The 27,627-nt window shown below is 39.4% G+C and overlaps 1 protein-coding gene across 3 annotated transcripts in view; it reads left to right on the forward strand.

Moving 5' to 3' along the window:
- Positions 1–3,376: 3,376 nt before the first annotated feature.
- Positions 3,377–27,627, forward strand: part of SLAIN2 (SLAIN motif family member 2) — a 34,429-nt gene continuing 10,178 nt past the window's right edge. For all 3 annotated transcript variants that reach the window (XM_030947403.1, XM_030947404.1, XM_030947405.1), the window contains exons 1-6: positions 3,377–3,809; positions 13,248–13,396; positions 18,271–18,435; positions 19,856–20,017; positions 21,225–21,584; positions 23,650–23,787. In XM_030947403.1, coding sequence (XP_030803263.1) covers positions 3,451–3,809; positions 13,248–13,396; positions 18,271–18,435; positions 19,856–20,017; positions 21,225–21,584; positions 23,650–23,787 — 1,333 coding nt within the window. In that variant the 5' untranslated portion in view covers positions 3,377–3,450. The remainder of the gene's footprint in view (positions 3,810–13,247; positions 13,397–18,270; positions 18,436–19,855; positions 20,018–21,224; positions 21,585–23,649; positions 23,788–27,627) is intronic.

Raw genomic sequence — 27,627 nt, forward strand, 5'->3', positions numbered from 1 at the left:
ATATAAAGACAAAAATTCAGCAAATCACCACTGTGAGAAACTAACCATAGGGCTGTCCATGCTAGAGAGCTTAAAGATCAGCAAAACAAGGCTCCTGGTGGCCTTTTTCTAGGATCCACTTGTCAGAAGGATGTGTATTGAATTATTTGAGTGACATGAGAGCCTTGCTCAGAGTTCCTTTCCTTTGAGAGACTGCTCCTCATTTCCTCTCATCTCGTGAGTTTAGAACCTGCCCCAAGTCAGACAAGAGAAGCACCCATGCATGTCCTGAGATCTGGAAATAGTGCTGTGGAAAGGCTGCTTTTCCTCCCTCTCTGTGAAAAGGGAAAACACAGCGTGGGTGCAATCACAGCTGTTCACAAAAAACTCTGCAACAGATCCAATTTCACACACAGAGGAATTTCTCTTGCTCTTGTGACACAGTGGAAAGGTTTCATTTTTGTGGCATTACTATCAATTAATACTATTTCTGTATAATCACCCAGGGGCCTCTGCTTGGGTGTGGTCTCACATCTGGCCAGAGCAAGCCTGGAATATGAGGAACAAGAAGGTCATGGAAACCTATTATTGCCCTGATATTTCATAGGAAGCTTATGGACCAAGCCCTGCTGCTCTTCAGTTCCCAGCACATGAGAAGGGCACTCACAGCACAGGAATGAATGAGAAAGCAGAATCATGGCTCTTGCTATTCATAGCACAGTCTATGGTGACTGTTAAGCAGTGACTCCCTTTGTTCATTTAATTTCTGCCCTTACTCTTTGTAAAAATAGCAGATGATTCAGCAGTTCTGAAGCTTTTTTCTGGGACTTTTTTCTCACTTTCCTCTCCCTTTGTCCACACACACCTGCAGGGAGTGTATCTTGTGGGGAGAAAAAATTGCTACAGCTGCTGGCAGCAAAGTAATGGTGTCAGCAGGGGACAGAAGGTTGGAGTAGGAAATCTGGGGGACAGACAGACCATAAAATGAACTGGGGGAAGAGGAAGGGAGAAGGAAGAGGAAGCAGAGGAGAGGCAGGATGCAGGCAGTGCACTGACCACTAAAGAGCTCTCAGAGGTGCCCCATCACCTATCAGAGGAGGCCCCTAAACATGACAGAATCACCAGGAACAGCTGCAGTTTTGGCAGCAGCTCCCAGGAGCCTGGATCTCTCTGTGGTCCTGGTCCTCCTCTGCACTGCCTGTCTGCATCTCCTGGCAGAGCCCTTTGTCACAGCCCCACTTCACACTCTTGTCACACTCCCAGTTCCAGCCCCGAGTCCCATCCTGATCTCAGTAGTTGCACTATAGAAAGGATTAAACTCCTCCTGTTGCTACCACAAAAGCATGATTAATTCAAATGACTGAGGGTTTCTCATGTCACTGATGTTTGGCCCGAGGATAGTTATAGAAGAAGAAAGAAGTTATATTGCATGGTCCTGCTATAAATGCTCTAATTTGGAATAAAGTTCCCTGCATCGTTTAAGACCCACCAACTACTGAATCATCAGCAGTGTCACTCTAAGTATCAGAGTCATGGAAGAAGATCCTTAATGTAAAAAACCTTTCTATTATAGTTTTCTTGGCCTTTTGGTAGGACTGTAAATTCTGTTGATAAGTAACTGTTCTCACAGAATATATCTGATTTCCTTAAGGCACTTGACTTTGTACCACATCATACAGACGCAGAGAACGAGCTGGATTTACAAACTGATTTACAGACCAGTCTCTAAGGAATTATGATAGTCATTAATGTAGTGCCAGTGAGCAGAGTGCCAAAGGTCTCAGCTCATGGGCCAAAACCGTTTAGTAGTTCTATAGCTGTGAGAATTATACAAAATCTGTGGCAAAATCTGCTGCTGATAAGAAGTTTGCTTCATTTGCAGATAATGAAGACATTACCATAAGAGTAATTAAATTGCTTTGTTGAAAGATACCAGCCCTGATGTATTTTGATGCAGTTAAACACTTAAGGTGGTAATTGTTTTGGGAAAACAATGACATAAATTGCATGTATGGATCAAAGGCCTGGATTCTGGTGAGAAGCTAACAGTTAACAGTGCAAAACACCTCAGAATAAACCCTGAAATATTGCTATACATACAGGGAATGCAATCTTTGAATGTATATGGGGAGAGTGTTGTGTAAGGCAAGGAAGTGACCCAGTCCTGTAAGGATGCTGTAAACTCATGCCTGGCAGCCTCAACATGCCAACAGTCCATGCACCATACCTAACACAACCCAGATTGTGTGGCATTAAATGCCCCTAAACTTTGCAACTTCTCAGCACATCCCACAGGTCTGAGCACCTCCATCTTATTTTCCTTCTTCCCTTCTTGAGCCTGGTAAAAACTGCTCACAGCAGCGCCATCCACTGCAGACTCCAGCCATCCTCTCGCAGGCTTGCTGCAGTTCCTCCTCTCCCCAGCAAAAGCAGGCTCCAAAATGAAGGTGGTGAGTGGATGGCACTTGGGAAGAGGAAAAAATTGTGAAGGGGTGGCACTAAGGACACCGTCTCTCAGTGGTTCAGGGAAGGGGGACACAAAGCATCCCCACAACGCCAGCTGATGAAATTTGGAGACAATTCATCACAAGACACAACACATCCCAAGAAACAGGACAGGAGGCAATGGGCAGAAAGTAATGCACAGGAAGTTCCACCTGACTATTAAGAACTTCCTTACTGCAACACATTGCCCAGTAAACACAATCCTGTGCCCTCTAGGATGACCCTGGCTTGAGCAGGGAGGTTGGACCAGATCAACAACTGTGGTCCCTTCCTACATTATCCATTCTGTGATTCTGTGACAAATCCCCAAGCACCACTAATTCCTTAAACCTAAAGGTGTAAGTTTTGCTATGGAAGGCAAAATCACCACAACCTTTAAAAGAACATGAATCTATTTATACAAAATGTAGACTCGAAGGCTGTTCAGTTCACACGTCCTTCATATACAGTAGGCCCAACACTTTCACCTAGGCCTTGGACCATGGGCAGCCTTGTATTCTCCAGAGGTTCTGAACGGTTTTGGAAGATATTCCGGGGCTTCCCATACAACTCCTGTCTGGGACCTGCGGTGCCCAAGACACGGGAGGCCAGGCCAGGCCAGGCCAGGCAGCTCCCTCAGGAGCGAGACTACCGCACGAGCCCCTCGGACGGCCCCAAGCGGGGCTGAGTCACAGCCTCCCGCCACCGGGGCCGCGAGCCACCGCCACGCTCGGCCATGGCACGCCGTGCCGTTCCGTGCCGTGCCGTTCCGTTCCGTTCCTTGCCGTGTCGCGCACTACCGCCCAGCGAGAAGGCGGCGCGAGGGCCGGCGGTTCCGGCGGCAGAGGCGGAGGCGGTGACATGGCGGCGGCGGATGTGCGTCCTGCGCCCCGCCCCGGCCCTGCCCCGCCGCCGGCCGCCGGGCCGCGTAGACGGGGCGGCACGGCCGCCTCTCCCCGCGCAGCCGCCGCTCTGTCGGCGGCCGCCATGGAGGATGTGGGCTCGGGCGTGAACGCGGACGCGGAGGTGCGGAAGCTGCAGGAGCTGGTGAAGAAGCTAGAGAAGCAGAATGAACAGCTTCGCAGCCGCCACGGCGCCCTGCCCGCCGCCCCCGCCAGCCCTAAGCGCCTGCCGAGCGCCGGGCCCTCCTCGCCGCCCCCCGCCGTCTCCCCGTCGCCCGACGGCCGCTGTCTCAGCCCCAGGGCCGCCCCTCGGCGCTCGCTCCCCGAGGAGCCCGGCGGTGGCGATGGGGGCAGCGGCGGCACTGGTCTCCTGGACGAGGCGGCGGTGCTCAGGCCGGAGGAGCTGGAGCGGCTGGCCGGCTGCGATGAGGACGAGACCGGCTGGTGAGGAGGCGGCCGGGGTGGGGATGGGGCGGGGGCGGGTTGGTGAGGAGGCGGACAGGGCTCCGCCGTGCCGGGGGAAGGGGCTCTTTCCGGGCGTGTGCCTGATGTCGGAGGGGGTCTCGGGGCTTTGTGTGCTGAGGCAGCCTCGCCCTCTGGGTTGGGTGAAGGGCTTGACGAGCTGGGCGAGACGTACCGGAGCCTGCTGGGGAAGGGTGTTTCTCTTTCTGCACACGGCGGTGGAGCTCCCTGGAGGCCGCGGCTCTGCCCCGCTTGCTGCTCGGCCGCGGGGGGAGCGTTACTTGGGGGCACTCGGACACCGAGCGGGCTCCGGTGCTGCCGCAGAACGAGCCGTCAGTGTTTTCGGGAGTGCAGGCGATGGGGAGGCATTGAGAAACTTGTGGGAAATTGCTGGGTATTAGAATTGGCCCACAGGTACTGTTAGACTTCAGACATGCATCGAGCATCTTTAATGCCTCGGTTTCTTTCAGCTGTAAAGGCGGCAAATGTAGCACTTTTTCATCTCATAAACGTGTTGCCCTTAGGCGTTCTAATGTATTGCTAATGATGTAGGATCACGGTTTCCCTTAGGTGGTTCCTCGTTATAAATGGACGGCTTACCCTGCTGCTCCAGCAGAAACAGCTGCATGTGGCTGTTTGCCTTGTCATTATTACACTTGAATGAGCTTCCACTGAGAATCAAGAAGACTTGGCTCTCTCCAAACATCACACTGGCTCCAGCTGTCGTTTTGAAGTTTCCTGTGACAGTTGTTGAGGGGCAGCCTCAGAGCTGCAGGAGGAATAGTGGGGAGAAGCACCGTGTCAGCACCATGTCAACAGAGAAATGCAAGGGAAGCGTGTACAGGGACAAAAAGTGCAAACTTTTGTTTAAACAGACATGCAAACTGTCTTGCAACAGAACTGATTGTGGGTCCATCTACAAAGGTCTCTGGAAGCAAACGTGCAGACAAATCTACAAAACAAACAAAACTGTCTTGCAGAGTTAGGAACGCCTTTAAAAATGCTGGAATGACTCCATGCATGAGCAATGTTTTAGTTGCTCAGGGAGGAGACAGTGTGTGTGCTTCCTTGGAGAAATCATTTGCCTGACATTCAGCCTGATCCCCTGGAGAAGTATGAGAGCATAAGTTTATTCTCATCCAACACTAAATTAACACAAGGCATCATTTCCCAGAAGATGAGTCTATGCAGGGCAGCTACTCTTATTTCTCACTGTATGCCTGGTAATCTACAAGGGCCTACAGCCCTTGATGGACATAGAATCTAGTAAATTTGCACAGCAAGTTTGGAGTGGCATGGCCAAATTTCTAAATGTCGTGAATTCTAGTGACAATAGATCTTACTGTTTTATACATTCATTCTAAATCAGGGGTAACACAATGAGTCTCTTAAGTGAAAGTGAATGTCCCGACAGAGTGTATGGTGACAGTGGTGGCATTAGTGCTGTGTTGTTGTTGACGTGGTTCTGGGCACTCACGGGGCAGCCGCATGGTTCGCTGAGCACTGCCCTTGCTGGTGTCAGGTGTTTGGCTGCCAGTTTCTGTGGCACCCTCATGTTGCTGTGCAAGTTCTGGTGCTCAAAAGACAGCAAAACTTACAGGCAGTCTTTTGCACATCTTCATTCCTTTACTAATATTTGGCAACTATAATGCTGAAGTGTTTTAGCTACTAATTTTCAATCTCAGGCATGAGACACTGACTGAGACACAAATGCATGAAACAAAAAAAGCAATTGTAAAAATTTACTAATTGTCACACATATCACAAAATATGGATATGTAGTTATTTTTTAAAGAGTGTTTTCCTGCTGTAGTTTAATATGCAATTAACCATAAACATACTTAGGCTAGGTTGATGATTTTTTGTTCCAAAATGTTTAATAAAAATGGAAATCAAGCTCCTGGAATTTCTAAAAACCTTCTAATTCAACCGTTGAGACACTAAATAGTCCAACCCCTTTTATGTTCATATGAAGGTAAGATGCCTTTGTATTTATGCATTTGATTCATGGAGGTTATTGCTCTTAATGAAGTTTGGAGTTTTCAGAGGGCTAGTGGAGCAATCTAAAAGAAACAAGCCTTTTTCTTTTAGGAGGGGTTGGTGTGAATAAGTGGGTTTCCATTAAACTGTTTCATAAAGATCCTGCTCCTAAGGCCTTGGTTATGCAAGGTCATTCATAATTTAATCAACTGAAAAGGTGAATGTGTTCAATGAAATTTAGGTCTCATGTGAATTCTTTGAGGTTCAAATGGACTGGATCACTACTGCTTAACCCAAAGTCCTGTTTAAAATATGGGATTATACACTGTCAAAATCAAATATCTCTTAGCAGAAGAGATAGAAACAAACTAAATTTAAATCCCTGTTTGTTCATAAAAAATTGATTCATCTTGCCTGTTTTGCTTGTCTACACATAGAAGTTAAGATTTGTCTTTACTTTTGATTTCAAAAGGACCTTGCTGTGGGCAATAATAGGTGTTAAAAGGTGCTGGTTATTGCTGTTCTTTTCTGTTTTGTGTAATACAGACATTTTCATACCCCATTATGAAATTGTCTGCAGTTTTGTCATGGCAGAATAAATATTTTTCTTAACTGTTAAAATTGTTTTACATTTAATGCTCACATGAGATTAGTGGCTGTGAATTTAAGACAGAACACCTGATACTGTGATTGAAATTGATACTAGAATGTGACATGTTTCTTTAAATCTACATTGTAGAGTTGATCAACTTATTTTTAGCTTTTAAAATGCATTTAGGTAAGTACAGAAGAGAAGTGTCAAGTGAAAAAGTAAGGAGAAGGTGCAACTATCAAGCAAGCAAAGGAACTTTAACACTAACACTGCTGTTTTAATAGCAGCATTAGCAATTAAAACAGCCATACAGTATTAGTGAATTTTGTGATTGCTTATGTTTTTGCTTGATTGTTTTTTTTCTCTGTGGTTACTCGAATCCAGATTTGCTTCAAGTTTTAAACATTTTTGCATCAGACAATCTTCAAATTATGTGGTAAATTATTAAAAATATTTCAGTGAATTTAAATTGAGTTTGTCCACATGCTTCTGAAAGTTGTTTAATGTGCTGAAACTTTCTCCTGATAAGGTCCTGAAGGTTGCAGATGGGCACATCTGTACTTGCGCACTGTACTTAGCTCCGCACAGACCCATGGAGACTTTGCTTTAGGCCTGCTGATTATTTCCTCCAGTTATCAGCAACTTTCATAATCTACTCTATGGGTGTTCCTGTTTAGCTGTTCTTGAACCAGATTGCATAAAATTTAATTTTTTTCAAGTTCAGTCTGAACGGGTCTTTTCTTACTTATTAATTGAAAAGACAATAGGGCAGAGGGGGTGACCAGAGTGGAGAAATCTTCAGAGAAGTGGTGTGCACCTCCTTGCCTGACTTGCTGGGTAAGGTTGGGTGTGGATGTGTTATCTGGATAACAGTGTGCAGGGTGGCTTGCCATGCTGCTTTTAAAAAGAGTTTATTGGGTCTTGAGTTTATTGCAGGATAAGTGTGCACACGTGGCCAATTACTGTAGATGAGTTACTGTGCTGTGAACCCACTGTAACTTCCTTTGTGGTAACTTGTTGCATGGTCTCCCAAACTAAGCTCTGTGAGAAGTTTTGTTTTAAATGTGAACAAAGCATGCAGTGCTTTTCTTCAAAATTTACTTGTAACATGTGCATAAGAGAGTATAGAGCTTGCTGTGTATCTATTTTGTACATGTAATTGCTCAGCAAACTTCAGAACAGTTGTGTCCTCTTTAGATGACAGTGCTATAAAAACCAGCCTAGCACCCATGCTTTCATATCAGCATAAAGTCTCCTTGGTAGGGTTAAAATAGCTGACAGTTGACTGACTTCATTTACAAACAAAAGGCAGTTATTGTGTATTTAAAATGGAATTATTGGTGGTTTTTTTACTAACTGAATAGCTAAAAGTAATGGTTTCAGTGTTTTTTAAGAGCTCAGACTGGTTGTGTATCCTGACTAGTTAAAATGGAAGGCACATACTTTTACTATTATACTCACTCTCGTTCAGCAGCTATTTCTAATTTGCACCTGTTGATAACAGTGCAAGTTTCCGTTCTGGCCATCCATTATGCTTAGTTGGCCAAGGGCCTGTTTGAGATACATGATTGTCGTCTGTAATGATTCTTCTGTCTCATATTGCTGGATGTCCCTTGAGCACCAGCATTGTTTTGGAATCCTGGTTTGCCATAGTGAGCTGGTAAAGTATACTGTGACTATTTTAGGCTAGAGCTCCACCTGAATGAAACCCCATTGCTGAAATTGCATTGCAGCATTTCCTGTTTAACTGTTAAATTTTATTGTAGTAATGTGGTTTAGGCCCTTTGAAAGCAGGACAGATTCTGATCGATTTCTGTTCCGTGGTGTAAGTAAAAGAGAAATTGCTGCTTTTGATTTTGTGGCACATAAAAAGTCAATTTGATTTAAAGTTGTTGGATGTCAGATGACATCTTCACAAACTAGGAAGATATTATGAAAAAAAGCATGTAGGAAAAGCAAGGGTTATGGAAGTTGTCAGTGTCATAATGAAAAACACCTGGTAACATTAAATAATACTCAATTTGATTATTGTCTTTGAGATATCCATATTTGTTGTGAAACCGATATTTGAGGACTGGAGGAAGAATCATGAGAAAGAACTATTTCAGTTTCTGACCTTTTTTGTGATAATTATAGCTTTTAAACATGCTTGATATTTAGATATAATGAAATCTTTGATACGGGTTTCCTTTACTGTCCTAATGATATTCCTGAAATTTACTACATAATCATGTCTTGTTTAGGCATGGTTCACATTTCTACTACTTGTAGTTGTTGGTAGAGCTCTCAGGTATAGTCATTAAACAGAATTTTATTTTGGAACACATTTATTAGGACACAGAATTTCTCAACTTTTTTCTCTTCAGTATAAATATGAACAATGCTATGTTTGAGCACATATACACTAACAAATTTCTTACGAAAAGCTTCTCAAATAGTGGACAGTTGTACAATTTGTGTGATAGTTCTAGAGAAGCTGCATGATGGTGGTTTTGATGGCCGATTTCCCATTTTACAAGATCCTTTTCCAACACAAACATGTTCTTCTGGATGAGGAAATGAATAATGGCAGTAATTTCCAGCAGCTAGCCAGGGCACAGCTAACTAGCTTTAATTGTTGGACACAGAAAGATGGTTGTGTTCCAAATTGCACTTTGCAACCTCTTGGATATTCTTAATTCTACTTAAAAATTAAATTGCACTTTGCAACCTCTTGGATATTCTTAATTCTACTTAAAAATTGCATTATGTAACTGAGATGTACGACTGTAATATGAAGGTTTAATGAGACTGTCAAAGCTTTTTTGTAGTATTCATATTCTAGAGTTTATATTCATAGACTGGAGTTTGCTGTAGTTTGTGCAGTCTCTCAGAACCTAGAAGTATTCTGTGAAGTAGAGCTGAAAACCAATAATTGCAGGCTAAGCAATGTGTATCTTAGTCAGCCACAGCTGTGGTACAGGAATTTTGTGGGGTGGGGAGTAGGAAAAGAGATCTGTGGGCCACATAAGTGCAGGGATGTCACTTAATTTTTTGATTTTTCGTTCAACCAGAGATGCTTTTCAGATCTCTACCTGTCCATTCAAAATCTGTCTTAAATTTTAACGTGCTTAAGCCACTTCAGATAGGATTTCCTAAAACTTTTAAATTGTCTTAAAATAGCTTAGATTGACACTGTTGTGTTCTAAATTATCTGTTTCCAAGACTGTCCAGTATTACTGTCTCCTGATTTATATGTTTTCATTAGCTTTTCACTGTGAAGTTTCTTTCTTGTATTTTAGGGGCATTTCTTATTGATTTATCCTTGGATTTCAGTTTTTTCTCCTTATCATGTCTTCAGGTTTTTAATCTTGATTTTGCATGCATCATGTTTTGTATGCTCCCATTTAATTTCCTTTATTGTAACTTCCAGTTTTTGCTTAAACCTAATGTAACTAAAATGAATGAGCTCTAACTTCAGATTCCTTCCACTTGCCATCTTCTTTTTAATTCAGATTTGTGACTTCATGTTCACCTGCATGTTTTTCCTCACTCTTATACTGAGCTGTGGAAGGATTTTGATACAAAAAGGCGCTTCCTTTTTTTCCCAGTGAGAATTTTAGCTTCTTGTTTCATGCCTGTGGCAACTAGCCTCTTGTATTTTAATGCACTGGGAGGTGTTCCTCATGTGAGGTAATCTGTACACAGATATTCCACTCCTGCTGCAGTGGTGTGTCTTCTTTCTTCAAAGCCTTTTCTGACTCATCTGTGTCCCAGTGCAACATGCTGCATCTTGCTCCATTTGGCTGACATCATATTTTCTTGTAGTCACAGCAGTCTTCCTGCAAAAGCTCTGTCCTTTTCTGTGCTGCATCTTCCTGGAACTAATCAGTAGAGCCCCTGGCTGCTTTCAGCCTCAGGTTGGTGCTGCTCTGGTGTGGTTGACTAGTGAGAGCCAAAGGAAGGAAATATTAATGGCTGCAGCAGAGTCATAGTGTCTGGTCTCCTTAGTGTTGTTTCAAAGTAGATCAAAGCTCCTGAGCTCCTCTTAATATACCATTTTGTTCTGCTTTACCTTATGTCACTGAGTTGCAGAGTCTTTACTCTGTTGAGGAGAGACTGGAGTATATGTTTCTGGTGTGTTAACATTTGTAGTATGGATGGCAACTGTAAGTTGTCAGCTTCTTAAATAATTTTTAACTTCCTGTTTTAAGAGAGTTGATTTACAGTGGTTAAAGATGTATGAAGTCACTCTGATAATCTGCTGTCTTGAAGTTGCTGTACTGCCAGTCAGTGCTGTTGTGTTGCTGTAGAATGCATTGACAGGTACAAATGGGATCCCTTCTGGAAGGTTCTTCAGCTAAAGAGGACCTATATCATTTGGATCAAACAGTTTGACCAAGAAGACCACTTAGCTGTGTGAAGTTACTTGTATGTGCTTCGTGTATCTGTTCTTTTTCTGATGTTGGGAAAAGAGGAAGAAGTAATACAGGTATCACTCTAATTCTTAGCCTTGCCCTTGGTCCTTTTGGTTTTTGTAAAATCCAAGTTAGGCAAAGCAAGTAGAATTAAGTCTTGAGATTGGCTGTTCTTTGTCAGGTGGAATATTAAGATCACTGCTTTATAGTGAGACTTGATAATTGCATGATGTGCAAGAAACTGCCCTGAAAGAGCTGTTTTGTCACTGCATCAGTGTATGTGTGTGTGTTGGAGTTGCATGAAATATGTCTGTTGTCAAGTTCTGTCTTTCCTTGAAGCCCAAGTTATGAAACAAAGGTTGATAAATGAGTTGGAAGAGGTGGGGGGATATGCAATATATATTTTGTTAGAAAGGGAGGTGGAAAGAGGGAGGGAGCTGTGTGAGCCTGGACTGCTTCAGTAAATAAACTACTTGTGAAACAAATGGAACAATTGGGAATTCCTGAAAAGAATGTGTTGAAGCTTAAAATATCAGGTAGAGTTTTGATTAGACCAGTCCTCAAAGAGGACATGCACTTTAATTTCTTGCCTTTTATACTGGCTGCTACTGTAAACTGAATGTGCATGGAACTTCTCAAACACAGCAAGGCATGCCAGCTATCCAGAGCACCAGGAGTGAGTCTGGCCTATACTGGGCAAAAGCTGGCCTTGTTGCCTTTGACACTTCTTTGTATTTTCATAAACATACCTTAGGACAGAAAGGAGTACAGGTAAGTACTAAAAAGACAGTAAATTCAAAATGCTAGAGAGATAGTAAATGTTCAACATTACTTTTAATAGCATGGAGATGTCATAAAAATTATAGAAAGTGGTGTCATTGTTTACACAACTGTGAAAATTGAGTGACTCTTGTGCTTTTCAAGGATTTTCAGAGCTATAAATACATGAAGGGCTTTTAGCTTTTCTTTTGGGCTGAGTGCCCAGTTGTAGGCATTTCTACAAAAGCAGTTATGACAGACAGCATGATGTTGGCCAAAGCATAAACCCCTTGAACTACAGTAAGTGGCAGTGACTATTTGGATTGCTACAAACAGCTTCATTTTTATTTTAACACCTGGCAGCTGATAAATATTTTCTTGACTGGACCTTCAAGCATAGTTTGCTAATTTCAGTGTTAGAGGGAAGAGTGTTTTGGAGCTCGCTCTTAATAAAGATCAGTGTTTTGGGTGAGTGGTGGTTTTATAAACATAAGCTTTTGTAAGAAGTGAACTTAATGGTAGTAATTACAAAAAAATCTCTAAAAGCTTTTATAACACGAACAATTCAAGTTCTAGAATTACAGAGGAGAGATGAGATAATCTTGTAGAGAGAAAGTTGTGGGAAATAACTTCTGTGTTGCTAATGTCATTGGCATAAAGAGAACAACTTTTGCTGTGTATTTTGTACAGAAGCATGTCTGATTAGACTGTCAGATGTTCCTAAGTGACGCTGTGTGGCATGCAATCATACTCACTTGGAATATGAAGTCTGTCATTACTCTAGAAGAAACACTTGTTTAGCTGATTCTACACATGCATAATCTCTAGTTAAGAGTTATGTCTTGCAATTCACTTTTGTCTTTTGCTGAACCACATTTCCAAGTTTGGTTCTAATTCAAAGTAAGGCTTAAAGTTCCCTGTTGTGAGTGTGTGATTGGTTATGACTTTTTCTTTGATCTGTTGAGGGAGGAGAAGTTTTCAGCTAAATTTCTAGAGGTCTTAAACTGGACTATTACTTTCTTCAGTCATGGAATGTTGATGTTAAAATAAATGAATGGAGATATGGACAGACAAAGGTTTCAGTATATCTGGCAAAACAATATGATCTTGTTGTTTCTCTCTACTCTCCTGTGTGCATTATCTCTTTTTCCTTGTTGCTAATGCTTGACTGTATACCTCCTTAGGACAGAGATAGTTTCTTTATTCCGTGTTCAAAGAGAATGAAAAGATCATGTGCTAGGATAGAAATAATGAACAAAAATAAATTGTTTATTGTTCAAGGCTACTGAAACAGTAGTTGTGTTTTGTGTACTTTAGCACTGCTCCTTGGCTATTAAGATGCTTATTGCTTCCTTTGCTTAGGAAAACAAGAGTTCTTTATTGCATAGTGTTTTATTTCTTTCAGGTGAATCTGAAAAGATTAATCCTCATTTGTATGTTTATGTGACAGAGAAATGTCCATATATGTAATGTGTCTGAAGTCCTTGGTAGCCATATATTATCACTGTTATACTCTATCCAAAGTAGTTAATTTTAGGGTCAAATCTGTACTTTCTTTATCTTTTGGGGTTGTACTATAGTGTATATAGAGTATAAAAACAGAAATAGCATACTCTGTGGTATTCTGTTGCATGTCTGATCTTATGCTCATTTTGTCTGTCCTCATAATTATTTTTTTCCTCTCTTTTCCAGGTTATATACATCTCCAAAGAAGAAACAAAATCCACTGCAAAAAAGTGTCAGTCCATTAGTTTGGTGCAGACAGGTATTGGATTACCCAAGTCCTGATGTTGAATGTGCTAAGAAGTCACTGATCCACAAGCTAGAACAAACAATGTCGGGTGAGTTTCTGCACACTGAAACCACTGGGTTGTATGTATTTATTCTGAAACAGCATCAAAATTAGCTAATGGTTGTGGGATAAAACATCTATCAATTACTTGTGTCTAAAGCTTTCATTATGGTTTACAAAGTCATTAATTCTACTCATTTTACTCATATGAATGAAATGAAAGAAGGCATTAGATCATGAGTCATGATTTCAGAGTTTTGTAATACCTGCATAGTTTGGTCTGATGTTTTCAGGAAAAGCCAATGGTTTTAACTCAAAAAGTTTTCTCATCTTTTTTTTAAAATAGAAGCCTGTATAAAGATATCATAATTGTTAGGTGCTTGTCAGTATGTTAGCATGAAACTTGATTTTTTGCTAGATTATCTATTTTACTTCATCTAAAGAAATGGAGGCTTATGTTTTTGAATACTTTGGGGAGATGATAATGATTTCTTCTCCTCACATCCCCAGTAACTTGAGATCTAGTTACAGTCAGATTTTTAAAAAATCTGTTTGAGTTTGATTCTTCCTTAATACTAATAAGTTGCTTATATTCAAAACTGGAGAGTGTTTGACCCTGTGAGAATGAAAGTCTGCATTCTCCATCCTTCTATTACCAGACTTTTTTATGTCAAACCAGCAGCAAAATGCTGAAGGTCTGATTAGAATTCTCTGTCCATCTGGTTTCTTGCTTTGTTTTGTTTCTTTGTTGGAACCTATTTTTTTTAAATTATGCTAGAAAACTTACTTTCTTGTTATTAATATCTATTCTCCTCCTGTTGCATCTTTTTGTAGTCTGCTACTGCTACATGTTAAACTGTTATCTTCAGGAATTAGAAGAATAGTTGGACTTGAGCTAAGAGTGTATGAACACACAGTTCCAGGAGTGGTTCCAATAGTCACCTCCTTTCCATGGTTATGTGTAAACTTTGTGCTGAGTTTATTTGGCTGTAACTTCTTTCCCGTCCTTGTATTATTTTTTGGAGCAATTCAGTCTTTATTCTGGTTTGTACGAAAACTGTTCTTAATAAAGTTTGAATCCATTCTTTATTCTTATGAAAATCATGGGCATAGTGGTGGAAGTGCCTTTAGTACGAGTCACCCTGAATATTTCCCTATTTCTTGTGCTTTTTTATGCTGCCTGGACAATTGTCTATTAAAAATTTACCTCAACAGTTAACATGATATATGACTTAGATACGGGCAAAGACTGAGATTGTGAACAACAAAAAGCACTCACATCACAGGGATTTATGAAGGATGATACAGGTTTGGGAATCTGAATACTACTGAGTATTTATGAATGGATGGCAGTTGATTGACATAATTCTGTTTGTGGTTTAACTTCTTTCAGAATTCAGTAGAAGTCTTCCGGAAGTACCACTAATTCTGCTACCCACAGGGTATCTTTAAAAATTCATAGCTGAAGCAGAATGGCAGGAAACTTCTCTCTGAAATGCATACATTTGAAAGTTTTAACATTCCAATGATGTGTTTTCCTTTTTTTTGTTTTCCCCTAGATCTGTGAATCTGCTTCTGGCAGTGATACTTGTAAGAATAACACAATTTGTAGTATTAATTGGTGGAAATACTAATGGAGCATATGCTGCTTGGAGCAGATTGCATGTAAAACTGAATTTTCAACAAAACAGAAAATTATCTTTCAGAGCAACCAGCCTCCTTTAAGAATAAGGGTAGCAGGGAGCTCCACTGGAGAAGACAAGTAGTGTTTCTTGTAACTTTGTGTGTATTTCCTATTCTAAACTTCAGGAGTGTCGTGTAACTTGCATTTTGCGTAGTACTTGTAGCTCATGGGCCCATCACTTAACCTGTTACTAGCTGCTGGTTCAGTTCATAGATTCTGGTTCCAGTCTCCATGGATAAGGCTTTTCAATGTCTGTAACTTTCTTCCCTGAATCCTTGCTGGTGCTTCTTTTGCATTGACTCTTCTTACATTGTTAGTTCCTGTTGTTAGGTCTTTCTGATCTTAATATCTTTTTCCTCTTTTTCAGTCTCAAATGTTGTCTCGTACATGTTATTTTCTTCTTCCATCATATTTTTCATTCTATGACAATCAAGGAGGGAAGAATAGCATGGAGCTCTCAGCTGCTAGCAGTTACTGATGCACAATGCCTTGTCAGTATTCAGGTTTACCATTGCAGAGCAAGTCATGCTCAGTGTTGGAAATGTGTTCAGACTAGAGGGAACTTTAGGTATATTCTGCACTCAGATTTTCCGATTTTCTACAGCAAAAGAGAAATTCATTACCATTTCAGCAGAAACATAACTAAAAGGAATTAGATGCTGTATACTGTTTCTGTATTTTATAAAAGAAAATTTACGTTAAAATAAACTTGCTGGTTATCACCTCCCCCTTCTGGTGTTTTGAAAGCTAATGTGTAATCTTTTGTAAGCTAATGTTTAATATTAGGATCATTTTAATGCTAAAATGATTATCTGTCTTGCTAGTTTTGTCTGACACTCCTAATACAGACCATATCTCTATTTGTAAAAATAGCAATGTCTTCCTGAGTCACAAAAATCCTTGTTAGAAAACCTTTAGGAATTCTGGTCCAGAAAATGGATTTGAATCCAGATTTTTTTTTGTCTTGGAAAATGTACTGTGCTGATGAAGGTTCACATTAGCTACCATGAAAACTACTGTGTGTATCAAGTCTCACCACATACAAGGAGCAAACTTTTTACATGTAGCAAAATCCTGCTAAGTTTCATCCAAAAAAAAAAAACCTGTGTATGATCAAATACTTTGGATCATTATGGATGTATACAAAGAGCCTGTTTTGAAGACTACACAGTAGTAGAATTGTTTTCTAATGTGTGGTTGATATTTTAAAATACTTGTCTGTGTAATAAATACAAAAGAAAGAACTGTTGTGCAGATTTACATTTTAGGGATTTTTAATGACGTTTTTCGGCAAGAGATGAGAAGTAGATTTTTTTTGTGTGTGTGTGTGTGAGAACAAAGATTCAATTGGAATAAATGCTTTGGGGTTCCTTTGTGAATGCTAGAAATTGATATCAAAGGCCTCATCATAATCATCCAGATCAGAGCGAGTTGTAATTACTGGCTTTGTTTACTGAGCTTTGTAATCAAATGGAGGTTTTCCCTTCTGACACTCAAAATAAACTGAAAATACCTCATGAATACTTGCTAGAATTTAGTGAAGTCACAACTTGCTGAAATTAATACATATTGTTTAACACTTGCAGTGAAAGCTGGAATATAAACCTTTCATCCTTCATCTTAAACTGTCTTTTCATTCTAACTAAAACACTGGTAATATTAACTGATTTAGAAAGGATCTTTACAGGAGATGTGATTTTAGGAATTTGCTGCGAAGTCAGCTTTAATTTCTGCTGCTTTTGCCTCTGTATTCTGCCATTGGCTAGGTTGGATGTTGTGTTTTTTGGGGGGCACTCTTAAAAACTGATTAAGTGATGCAATACAGTTAAAATCAGTTAAAATAATATATTTTTAAATTTAAATCTACTTTAGTAGGTCAGATAATAGTGCAGGCCCATCAATGTTTGCACTCGACAACTGAGGATGTAGTGACCAAGAGCAAAAGGGAGAAGCCAAAGTTTTGCTGGGCTTGGCTGCTGAAAGCAGCATTGCATGCAACTGTAATCTGTTTTGGCTTCTAATGTCAAAATAACAATGATTTTTAGTAAGGAAATTTGGGTTCCTTTCCTTTTTTTTTTTCTGTCCACTGCTATCAGTAGCCTAATTCTTACTGCACTCATTGAAGCCCCTTTTCACTAAGAGAAATGTCACACAATATTTTTTAATTGCTTACTTTCAGCAGCTGGGTGAACTGCAGCTAAATCTAATCTGGTTTTACATAACATCAAGTTGGCTTTTCTAGCTTTTTCATCTTAACATTTTGCAATTTAATTTGTCCTTATATACATTTCTGCATTAATATACTTCCAGCAGTGAAGGAACTGATTTGTAGCAAAAGCATCTAAATATCTTTTGGACCCCACTACCTCTGCAGCTGAAATTCCATTTTCTGTTACATTTAAAATGTAAACTTTTGAACAACATAGTCAAGTAACTAAACAAATAACATACCCAACAACCAGTGGAATTTCAGTATCATACTGCTCACCACTGTTAATGTTCACCAGTGTTTAAAATTAATCTGAAAATTCTTCAACATTGAAACATTTACAACAAATGGCAAAGTACCAAATTTAGATCTTATATTGCATATGAAGTTGAAGCCTATGGTCAAAACATCCGAAGTTATTAAACAGAAGGTTAACAGTAGGAAATAGTCAATTTGCTTTAGTCTGGTAAGTTCATGGTACCTGCAAATCTATACAGAAGCGTTTGCCTTACTTAGTGGCTTTTGATTTTAGCATATGCTTAGGGAAATTTTGTAGGTGATACTGCTTAGTTGTGTGGTGCCAGTCTTGGGGTTGCTGTTGAGGTATTGTGTGATTCAGACAGGCCTGAGAGTTCTGAGAAGGTGACTTCATGGTGTGCTCTGGTTTGTATGTAGCTGTGTATGGAGTGTGTGTTAGTGTAACTGAGCTACTACTGCCTTCCTGCTTCCCAGCACCTACACTGGACATCTCCAGAGCTGATGTCTCAAAGACATCAGCTGTAGTGATCTTAGATCTGACTTCTGAAAGGAAAACACTTGTCGCTATCTTGTCTTGCCCTCTTCTGCCACTCCTTTCACATTATGGTTATATCTAGGGGTGAAGAAAGCAGTGGAAAAACTTTCTGGTGACTGAAGTTTTCTACTTGAATTGCATAGTAATTAAATCACACTGAAGACACAATATAGTATTGTATTTGTTTTTCATTGATTCATTCAGTATAATTCATCACTTTTCCACTCTTTCCTGCAGCCCTCAAAAGGCAGAGTTTGTACAGCAGCCCTTTCAGTGCGGTCAGTCACGCGAGCTCCTACAGTCCAAATACCGGCAGCCCCTACAGCAGTGGCTTCAACTCTCCCTCCTCAACACCAGTGAAATCTGCTTTGGTGAAACAGCTCATACCTCCTGGTACCTCAGGTAAGGCACTGTGTGTCTGGTCTTTTCCTTTCTTCCTCCTCTTCCTTCACAGATATTCTCAGATAGACAACATTTGCATCGAACTAGAGTAAGAAAGACTCCAGAACTTTCCAGCATTTTGTAGGATGTGTGCATCACACATTTTGAGCTTTTGAGGAAGGGATTTTTGCATACTCTCTGGCATGATAAACATGTAAAATGTTTTCTTTGGGTGTCTGTGACCCAAAAATTACTGATGTATGTGATTAGCAGTTAGACCAAAACACCTGAGTTCATTCTGTGGAGCTCCAAGTGGCTTCTGGAACTGACCCTGTAATTGACAGGAGTGTAATTTCCATGGTAGGTGTTCAAAGGTTAGGGGTTGGTAGTTGTGAAGTCTTTTCAAGTATCCTATTACTAACTGAAACATTTGGTATGCAGTGTATCCATCAATACCTCTGAGATGTGAACAATATAATGTAAGGAAGAAGCATACTCTCCAGTTAAGCATTCCATGAGCCTTTGTAGCCATCAGTGTAAACATTAACTTCTGGCAATGTTTTCTACTTTTATTCTGCTCTGTAGACACTTTCTTTGCATGAAAAAAATTGTTGCCTGGAATGTATCTCTACTCTGAAGTCAGACTGTTGGCTTATTGAATATAATTTAAGTTAGCTTACAGGAAAGATGAAAAAACATTGCATTGACAATCCAGCTGTCACTAGTTCACTGGACTTTTACAGAAGCCTGCACTGCATGAGAGCCATTACCCAGTTTTTTGGTTTAATCTTGATATCTCTGCTCTGCACTGTGTGCTACAATGACAAGTCTGCCTGAGGTACAGAGGTGTAACAGGCAATGGGAAGGCAGAAGGCAGTGAACAGGGAGAGTTTCTTCTTGTTATAGTTTCCATGTTACAGTTTAGCAAAGGTGTGTATGTGGAACAGGTAGTATTTTCAGATAAAATCTATTTTAAGCATTCGAAACTGAATCAATATTCATTGGATCAGCAAAAACGTTATTGTTAAGAAAGATCCAGTCAAACTTACATCTTACAAGGTATATACAGAGGTGAGAATGAAAGCACAGATGGAACCAGGTATGCAATTGCTTTTTATGTAGAGCCGTGCAAACTTCATAGCAGTTGTAACATGCTATGATAGACCAAATTATTTGCCACTAGTCTGTTTTGAGACTATTGCAATGATTTTATAAAGTTGTCCATTTTTAGAAGGTAGTGGTTAAGACCTGCTTTTGTAAGTTACATTTTCAGCCTAGGTTTGCAATAAAATAATCAAATGTGTCAAATGGTTTGTCAGATCAATGTCTCAGTAGCAATTTCTTCAGACTGGTGGTTTTTACTAGGAAAAGAAATGCAGCTTGCCTTTTTAATTTTTTTTTTAGTAACAACAATTCCTATTACTTTATTTTCCTTCCATAGGTCATCTTAAAATTTCAGGAGATAGAAATCCTCCACTAAGTCCACAGTCTTCTCTGGACAGTGAATTAAGTGCATCGGAGATGGATGAAGACTCTATTGGGTCTAATTACAAGTTAAATGATGTTACAGATGTGCAAATTTTAGCACGAATGCAGGAAGAAAGTAAGTGGGGTTTTTTTCCTGAAATCAAATAGAGCTGTTGAGTTTGGTTTTTTTTAATAACTGCAGTGGTAGTTGTTTAGTAAGCGTAGAAAAGCAGTATAACTTCTACTATGGATGTACAAATGTAGTTTTTCCAAGAAAGTTGGTTAAGGACTTCAGCCTCCAGGCTAAGGAAAGGAATTTGCTATGCAGAAGTTTTCTTTAGAAACAATGGACAAGACAGTGCTGGAGAGTATGAATTTGTAAGGTACAGTATTTGCTGAAAGGATGATTGTTAGAATGGACTACTGCCTGCCACCATTCTTAGGAGATTGGTGCCTTCCTGATGTAATCCAGTCATGTTCACATCAATGCTTAAATCATAATTTAAATCACCGAAATTTAAAGTCAATATGGCAGAGAATTATTAAGAAAAGTGCCTATATAGATGTCTGTCTTTAATTACAGCTTTAGTTGAGACTTTTTGTCCCTCTGAATTTGCAGTGGTAATAATTTCACTTGTCTAACTAGGTGGTCTCCAGACTACTGTGTATCCTTATCAGTGAAAAAAATCAAAACCAGATGCCTAATATATGTATTTTTTAATAAATTATAGACATGTATTACTCTAATGTATGTCACACACAAATATACACAAAATTATAATTTAGAAAAGTATGAGATAAAGACAAGATAAATGTTGTTTAGAAATACTAGTTGTTCAGAATTTTCTTGCTTTATGCCAGTGGATTGGTTTGCATATCCCCAGGGGTGTGGGCACCACACTTCAGAGACCACTGATCTATCACCTCCAGTTTCTCTAGGAGTAGCTTATTGTGTTACTTTTTTTGTTAGATTCAATAACACATTGCAAGAGACATTTCATTGTGGCTGCTGTAATTGTTGTAGGATGTTACTTGATACCAAAATTATGATGTAGCCTGTGTTACTAGTTGCAGCCTGGGAGAGGAGATGAACAAGTACATGCACAACACACCTATACTGCTGATTGCTTTCCTAGGAAAAGGAATGAGCTCACCTAAGTCAAGTCATTATTAGCTGGTAGATAACTTTTTGGTACTAATTGGGATTATTTAATGCCTCCAATAACAGGAGTTAAGGTGAGCCAAATCTGAGTTTGAGAACTGTGCAGATATCTGTGTGCACAGTCTCTAGTTGGAACCATTTGTGGGCTGGAGCAAGTAAACAACGCTGTTGTTGTTGCCAGGCCTGCGGCAAGAGTACGCAGCCACGGCGTCTCGGCGTAGTTCTGGCTCCTCCTGCAATTCCACGCGGCGAGGCACATTCAGCGACCAAGAGCTTGATGCACAGAGCTTAGAAGATGAGGAGGACGGCACACATCACACAGTGCACCCTGCTGTCAGCAGGTTCTCGCCATCACCTCGCAGTTCTCCCTGGCCTTCACCAAAACAATCCCCAAGAAATTCGCCTCGCTCCCGATCACCTGCTCGAAGCATAGAGTACAGCAGAGTGTCACCGCAGCCTATGATCAGCCGTTTACAGCAGCCTCGTCTTTCCCTTCAAGGCCATCCTACAGACTTGCAGACTAGTAATGTCAAAAGTGAAGGTAAAAAACTGTTTGAAGTTCATTACATGAGTAGTTGTGTAGTTTCTCTAAAGGAGTTTTGTCAGTGTGTAGTCCTAAAATTATGTGCCTGTGTAACATTGTGGTTTGATCTCTGGATTGCTGAAGAAAACGCAGAGCAAGCAAAGCTTAAGTTCTGCTGGGGCACACTTAAAGTCAGATGAGTTGATAGGCTTATACTTGTTTTAGATGTTATCCAGTCAATGAGGATAATTGAGTTTTCATAGTGACCAAGGTCTATATTTGGCAGGCAAATGCACTAAAATAAAGCAGGGAAACTCATTTACTAGTAGAGTTAGGCCTTGCAGATGACAGAACAAAATGCAGAGGAAAGTAACTGTGGTCAGATAAGAGTAACATGGCGATTTATGCATGCCTCTAGCCTGTGAGGCAGCTGAATGCTTTCTTCTGGTTGCACAGGACTCTGAAACTTTTCAATCATGAACATAGTCTTAAAAATATTAGTACTTAACTCATGCATTTGTTGGATATTTTAGATATCTCAAAGCTGTGAAAACTGCTGCGTAGTAAATAAACTTTGGAGTAAATTCAATGCAGTTATAGTATATTGGCATAGAACAAAATAATATAATCCTTGAATGTACTTTTTCCTAGTAGCAATCTAGCAGAAACTCCTTTTGCTAGGATGAAATTTTGCTAGCAAATTCCCATTTCAACAAACGTAGTTTTTATCCAGCGAGTAAGATTTTAAATTTAGAAAGAATATACATTTAGATATTAAGAATTGCCCTTACTAGTAATAGTGGTTTGGGGAAATTTTAGGTATCTAGGAAAATGTGCAACACAAAAGCTAATCAATTATATTGTAACTTAATCAAGAATTCCTTTTCCATTCATTTCTTAAAATGAAAGTCTTGATGTGTGCTAGATGAGCTGCAGTAAAAATATCCTAAGAGAGGAATGGTACCAAAAGCTGGTATCCCACATACCAGAGGGATCAAAACAGTGTGTGATCATGTGTTTCTGAAACACTTCCAAGGAGTTATCTTGCAGTGTTTTTTGTGCAGTTGAGTGTTGCTTGGATATTCAGAGTTGATACACCAGCAGCCAAAAAAAGTTGTTCAGGTTTTCTCTTAATATTATTTGTCTAGAATGGTTGGAGGGAAATTTGACAGGGTTCAACGATGTACCAAGTGCAGTACAAAGGAATGCAAACTGTTAAGTGAAGAAAGTACACTTATTGGAATATTCAGCCAATGAAGACTTAGTTTTGTTTTCACCTTTAGTGCTTGTGCATTGTAACCTACTTCTTCCCTGCATCCCTCTGCAGAATCAGGTTGGCCACTCATCCTGTCAAGGCTTCTTCAGTCTTCTGTCCAAAGTATGTCATCAACCCAGCTTGGCATGGGTTGGAGATACACAGAATGTCATTAGACTTGAGAAGTACTTAATGGCATATTTTCATATTCTGTGAACAGTGGTACAAATATTACAAAGCCCCTGACGTATCAGCATTAGTTGAGTAGATAAGTGAAGTCATATGTGAAAGATGAAGCATAACTGGACACTTCAATATTTTTGAATGCTGTGTATGAAGAGATCCTTACCAACTGGGAGTCTGTTGTTTGTTGTATAACGGACTGATGTGGGACAAGGCAATCTCAAAAATTTACTCAAACATCTATGTTGGTTTTACTCTTCAGGCAAGCATTTTGTTATAAATAACCTTCTAGGTAAATAATTTGAAAACTGTGCAAAACTGCAAACTAGGTTTGTCTGTTCAGCTTTGATAATAGTACAATAAAATCCAGAGAATCACAGTCCAGATATGTTTCAATTTCAAAACACAATACGCTTGACTTTTTTCACCATAGGTGAGAAATAGACATTCTTACTCTTTAGATACATAAATATTTTGTATGTGATAGATTTGAGAAGAAGTGATGTAACAAAATACACTTTTAAATTGTAGTTTTATATGGCTAATATTTTGTGTCATTTACCTTTGGGGTTCAACTACGGGTTCACAACCTGACCTTTGTCCAGCATCAGACTACACGTTGTATCTTTGTATTATTTCATGCAGAAAAGCTAAGGCGTAGTCTTCCAAACTTGTCCAGGACATCCAACATCCAAGCAGAGTCTGTGAAAAACAGCAGAAGTGACTCAAACTTCCAAGTGCCAAATGGAGGAATACCTCGCATTCAACCTCAAGCCTCAGCCAGTAAGTACCTTTAGTACTACTTCAGTGTGAATTTCAGAGTTAAGTGATGGTATTCAGCTGTCTTTGCCCAGTCTCAGGGCAAAGCAAAACATTGCATGCCATACTGGAGTTGCTAATCTTGATTTATAATCAGACTTTTGTGAATCTGTTTTTATGGTACTCAAAATAGTCAAAGTCTGCTTTCTTATTAAGGTGTCATTCATAGTTTCCCTAGTTTCCCAAAAGTATATGTAGAAGGAATATGAAAAATTAGAAATACAGTATTTGGGCATGTCTGAAACTGTTTTCTTTCTAGGCTCTGTAAAAACACCTAGATGATTGCTTTTTTTAACTAGTGAAACATGACCTGAAAGTGTTAATTTCAGTTTAGCCCTTTAAGTTAACCCATGTCTGCAGTTCTGCAGTTTCTTTCCTTCGTCTTTTTTTTTTTTTTTGGCACGTCGATTATATATCCAGTTGGCAATTTTATTTATAAGTGTTAATTACTTCCTAAAAAAGGTTTGGATGAACCTGTGTCTCATAAAACATATTAGCCCATTGCTGGACTCCCATTGCGTTCCTAGTTTCTCCAAAAGTTTACTGCTGATATGAAAATGCTGCCATTCTCACAAATCTCTTCAAAATGGTGACCTTAAAGAAGCCAAAGCAAATGAAAATTAAATATTCTGTGTTTCTTTATATGTCAATATTGCCAGTTCCTGTTGTTTAAATGTTTCCTGACCATTTCTTTTAAAACAAGTTTCTGAATTTAATAACCTTGTGTGACATTTTCAAGGAAAGAACACATTATGAATATTTTTATGTGTAGAGCTTTGAACTGTAAAAATTATGTGATAAAGGTTCATCAGTAATCTAAATATTTGGCAGGAAATGTAAAAATAATGTTTGTGAATTTAACTAGAGGTATTTTACCTACAGAACAGTGAAGCCATAGTGGCATACCTAGTTGGTTGTCTTAAAACTTTCAAAACAATGTGTTGAAGCTACCAAGTACAGTTAAATACAGAATAAGGAATAGAGACCAAGCCAAAGACTCCAAGGTTTCTGTCTTTGTACAGATTCAGAGCAGATGTAAGGATTGTGTGGACAGTCAGTCCCAGGTGTGTGATACTGTAGTAGACAGGACTTAGTGTGACTTTACTATTGTTCATATAAATTACTCCAGCATCCTTCCACCTTGGCCCTCTTCTTCCATCTTTGGCAGACACACAGAAGGTGGGATTTCAAGCTGAAAGGACGTTTGTGTAGTTCAAATGCACAACTGTTACCTGTTAGGCAGCCTTATTGAAGTATAAAGCACTCAGAGGAGTTGGGCAGCAGTGCTGAAATAGCTGTGCTATTTCAGTGATGGGAAGAATTATCAAAATGAGCTCAAAGAAAATGAACAGAAAATATTTTTAGTAAAAATCTCTACAGATTTTATTTGGTGCTTTAGAATTTAGTGAACTGGGAAGGGAAGAGCATAGAGAGCAACTTAGCTAGAAGGCTATTTCCAGAATTAAAAGTATATTCATAGTTAAACTTTCTGGAAAGATCAGACAACAGAAGACTCAGTATTCAATATTTAGTCAATTACTTCATTGCAGGAACCAAAGTAGTCTGATTGTGTTTATATTTCTTTTTTTCAACTTGTGGATGCATTAAGAATTACTAGGTAAATTTGCTTTTCTTTCATAGACAATTTCCCCAAATGTGAACCACTCTAGACCAACTTACATTTAAATGTAAGTTAAATATCATTAATAAAGGCCAGATTTCTAGCTTTTACAGTTTCCCTGCTCTTACAGATGTTTGTCAGAGTCTTGCTATTGACAATCGTAAAACGGTTTGTGTGTGAAGTCGATGAGTAAGTATCTTTGCTTAGTCTGGATTAAAAAATTTTCTGCAAAACTGTACATTGTATAAAGATTTCCAGAATTGTGTCCTTTTTATTGTATACTTTTTGTTTTATTGGTTTTATATTTTGTCACTTTGCACAAAGCACTGTTAAATTGCAGCAAATTTTTGTTTTCCCTTGGCAATGATTTCTGGGTCTTGGGATTTGAAGCTTCCTCATACAGCTGCTAGTTTTGCATGAGCTTACCTTTGCGAGGATGCTGGCTTGCCACCCAGGTCACTACTTTGCTCCTTGTCAAAGATTTGTGGTTCATAATTTACTTGCACATTTGCTGTGGCTGCAATACTGAACTTGCTATGGTTGCTGGCATTCAAAAAATGAGCTAGGAATCCAGTAAGTTTCTGAAATGACAATTCCTCTAAGAGTTTTATAGTCAAATTGTATTTGCTTGCTTACAGAAGAGAGGGAAGACACATGTGATGTGTTTAGAGGTACAACTGTAAACATGAAAACACAGGCATTTTAACTTTTAGCTGGAGTGTGGTGAACAATCCAAATTGGTTTTGAAGAGAGACTGAATTAAATAGCAATTGTAACAATTTGATTGTTCATTTACAACTGATTCTCTGTGCCATTCTGCAGAAAGTACTTTTTTTAAAATATGAAAGCTAGTAAATAATTCACCTTAAACCACTAGAAGATGTGGTACTATGTGTGTTCCCCAAGGAATAGGTATTGTCTAAAGTGTTAGTGATAGGAAATCTGTGTTTGGGTCCTATACCACATAGATTGTACAAAGCTCTAGAAATTGTAGGGTGACTTCCATGTAAGAGCTACCTGCATTTGAATGCTGTGTGATGCTTTTGTACTTAGTGGCACTATGAGCGCATGGGTGTTTTTAAGAAGAGCTAAATACAAAACTTTCTCGAGCCGTAGATTCAAACTGTCAGTAAAGTGACTGGTCTGCTTGCTAAGATCCAACTGTTTGGCATGTTCGGAGTAAAAGGAGGAAGAGTAAGTTTTGAAGAGACCAAGTAGTCCAGTTCGTTGATCAGAAGTAAATGTAACTACACGTGTTCAGCACACAGCAGCTGTGACAGGGAATGTCACAGTCACAGCACACAGAGCACTTCAAGAGCAGCAAGTGGTGTGGATAAACATGCACTGGGCGCTTATCTCAAACTGCATGTTTGCTCAGCATTGCTCAGATTGTACTGCCTAAGCTCTGTTCAGTGTTTCAGTGCACAGAAATGTTTTGCTATTGAGTGTCTATTTCCTAGAGTCTCCATTGAGAAGGAAGGAATTTGATATATGCATATTTAAAATCCTTTCCATATCATCCCATCTCTCTGACTTGCAAGAAGTGTGAATAATGATGGGGGAATAAAGTGCCATGTGCAGTAGCATATTGAAATCTGAGTGGATTAGGACAAAACAAATACAAAATATGAAGAAAGAAGCTTTTCTTCATTTTGTGTGGTATAACAAAAACAGTGATTCTGTAGAAAACAATAAAGTGGAATACTTGAGGACTGAAGCAGTCTGGCTAGTGGTCTGCCTCAGTAAATTTCTAGGAATTGTGCTCATATTTAGAGACCATACTGTACTTAATTGGCTGTTCACATGTATGCTTTAAAAAAAGTTTGTAGGAAGACCATGTGCCAGTTGAGTAAGAGTTACACATTGCCACAGGCTATTTCGCATTAGATTCTAGTTGGTAGAAGGAATAAGGTTTTTATTAGTAGTAGACACAGGCAGAATTTGACTGTTTATGAACAATCTAATTCCTTTTTGCTGTTTGTTGAACATGATGGTTTTAGTTAGTTATTAGGACTAAATTTAATAGCCTGCTTAGTCATAATTTCAGCATGATGTTAAAACATCTGATGAATTTTTTATAGTTCATAAAATACTGTGTATTTTGCACTGACTGAAGCATTGGAAAAGTGATAGTAATCATTATATGCTATCAAACAAAAGGATTAACTAATATTAGGATGCAA

Source organism: Camarhynchus parvulus, chromosome 4 (assembly GCF_901933205.1).
Source record: "Camarhynchus parvulus chromosome 4, STF_HiC, whole genome shotgun sequence".
NCBI lineage: Eukaryota > Metazoa > Chordata > Aves > Passeriformes > Thraupidae > Camarhynchus > Camarhynchus parvulus.